Source organism: Penaeus monodon, chromosome 24, assembly GCF_015228065.2.
Source record: "Penaeus monodon isolate SGIC_2016 chromosome 24, NSTDA_Pmon_1, whole genome shotgun sequence".
Classification (NCBI taxonomy): Eukaryota; Metazoa; Arthropoda; class Malacostraca; order Decapoda; family Penaeidae; genus Penaeus; species Penaeus monodon.
The window spans coordinates 35,682,789-35,683,266 of record NC_051409.1 but is presented as its reverse complement, the minus strand read 5'-3'; the positions used below and the strand labels follow the sequence as shown (position 1 = coordinate 35,683,266).

Here is a 478-nt window from a genome sequence, read left to right as displayed (position 1 = left end):
CTGGGGCTGCCCTGGACGCACGACCCGTTGTTCCTGCCGTTCCTCTCCTCTGAGCCCGGGGCGACGCCCCTGACCCTCGCGTCCTCCGCCAGGATCGACGTCTGGGAAGTGGCGGAGGCGTCCGAGCGAATGCCTCTGAGGCCACCGCCGGCTGCGGCGCCCTCCACCAGGGGCGCGACGCTCCCGCTCGACCCGCCAAGGCCCTGACAGTGGCCCTCGACGTCCCCGGCGGCGCCGTGGCCCGCGCCGAGGGCCAGCGAGCCGATGGAGGGGTTGTGGGGGTTGAAGGGGCCGAGGGGCGCGGGGTCGATCAGCGTCGTGTGCATCGTGGAGAAGCTGCGGGATCGCCCCGCCATGGACTCCCGCGGGCCGCCGCCGCGGGGGGCGCGCCGCTCCTGCACCCGCACCCACGAGCGCCGCAGCAGCGTCCGCACCTGCGGGCGAGAAAGGTACGTGAGAAAAACTGGCGCTGCTAGAA

General features: G+C 73.8%; 1 protein-coding gene across 1 annotated transcript in view; it reads right to left on the bottom strand.

The window, feature by feature from the left end:
• Positions 1 to 2: 2 nt before the first annotated feature.
• LOC119588958 (calcitonin gene-related peptide type 1 receptor-like) overlaps positions 3 to 478 on the bottom strand; it is a gene marked incomplete at its 3' end in the record, with an annotated part of 18,045 nt that continues 17,569 nt past the window's right edge. Inside the window, exon 5 of the mRNA XM_037937566.1 lies at positions 3 to 434. Within this exon, the coding sequence (XP_037793494.1) occupies positions 3 to 434 (432 nt within the window). The remainder of the gene's footprint in view (positions 435 to 478) is intronic.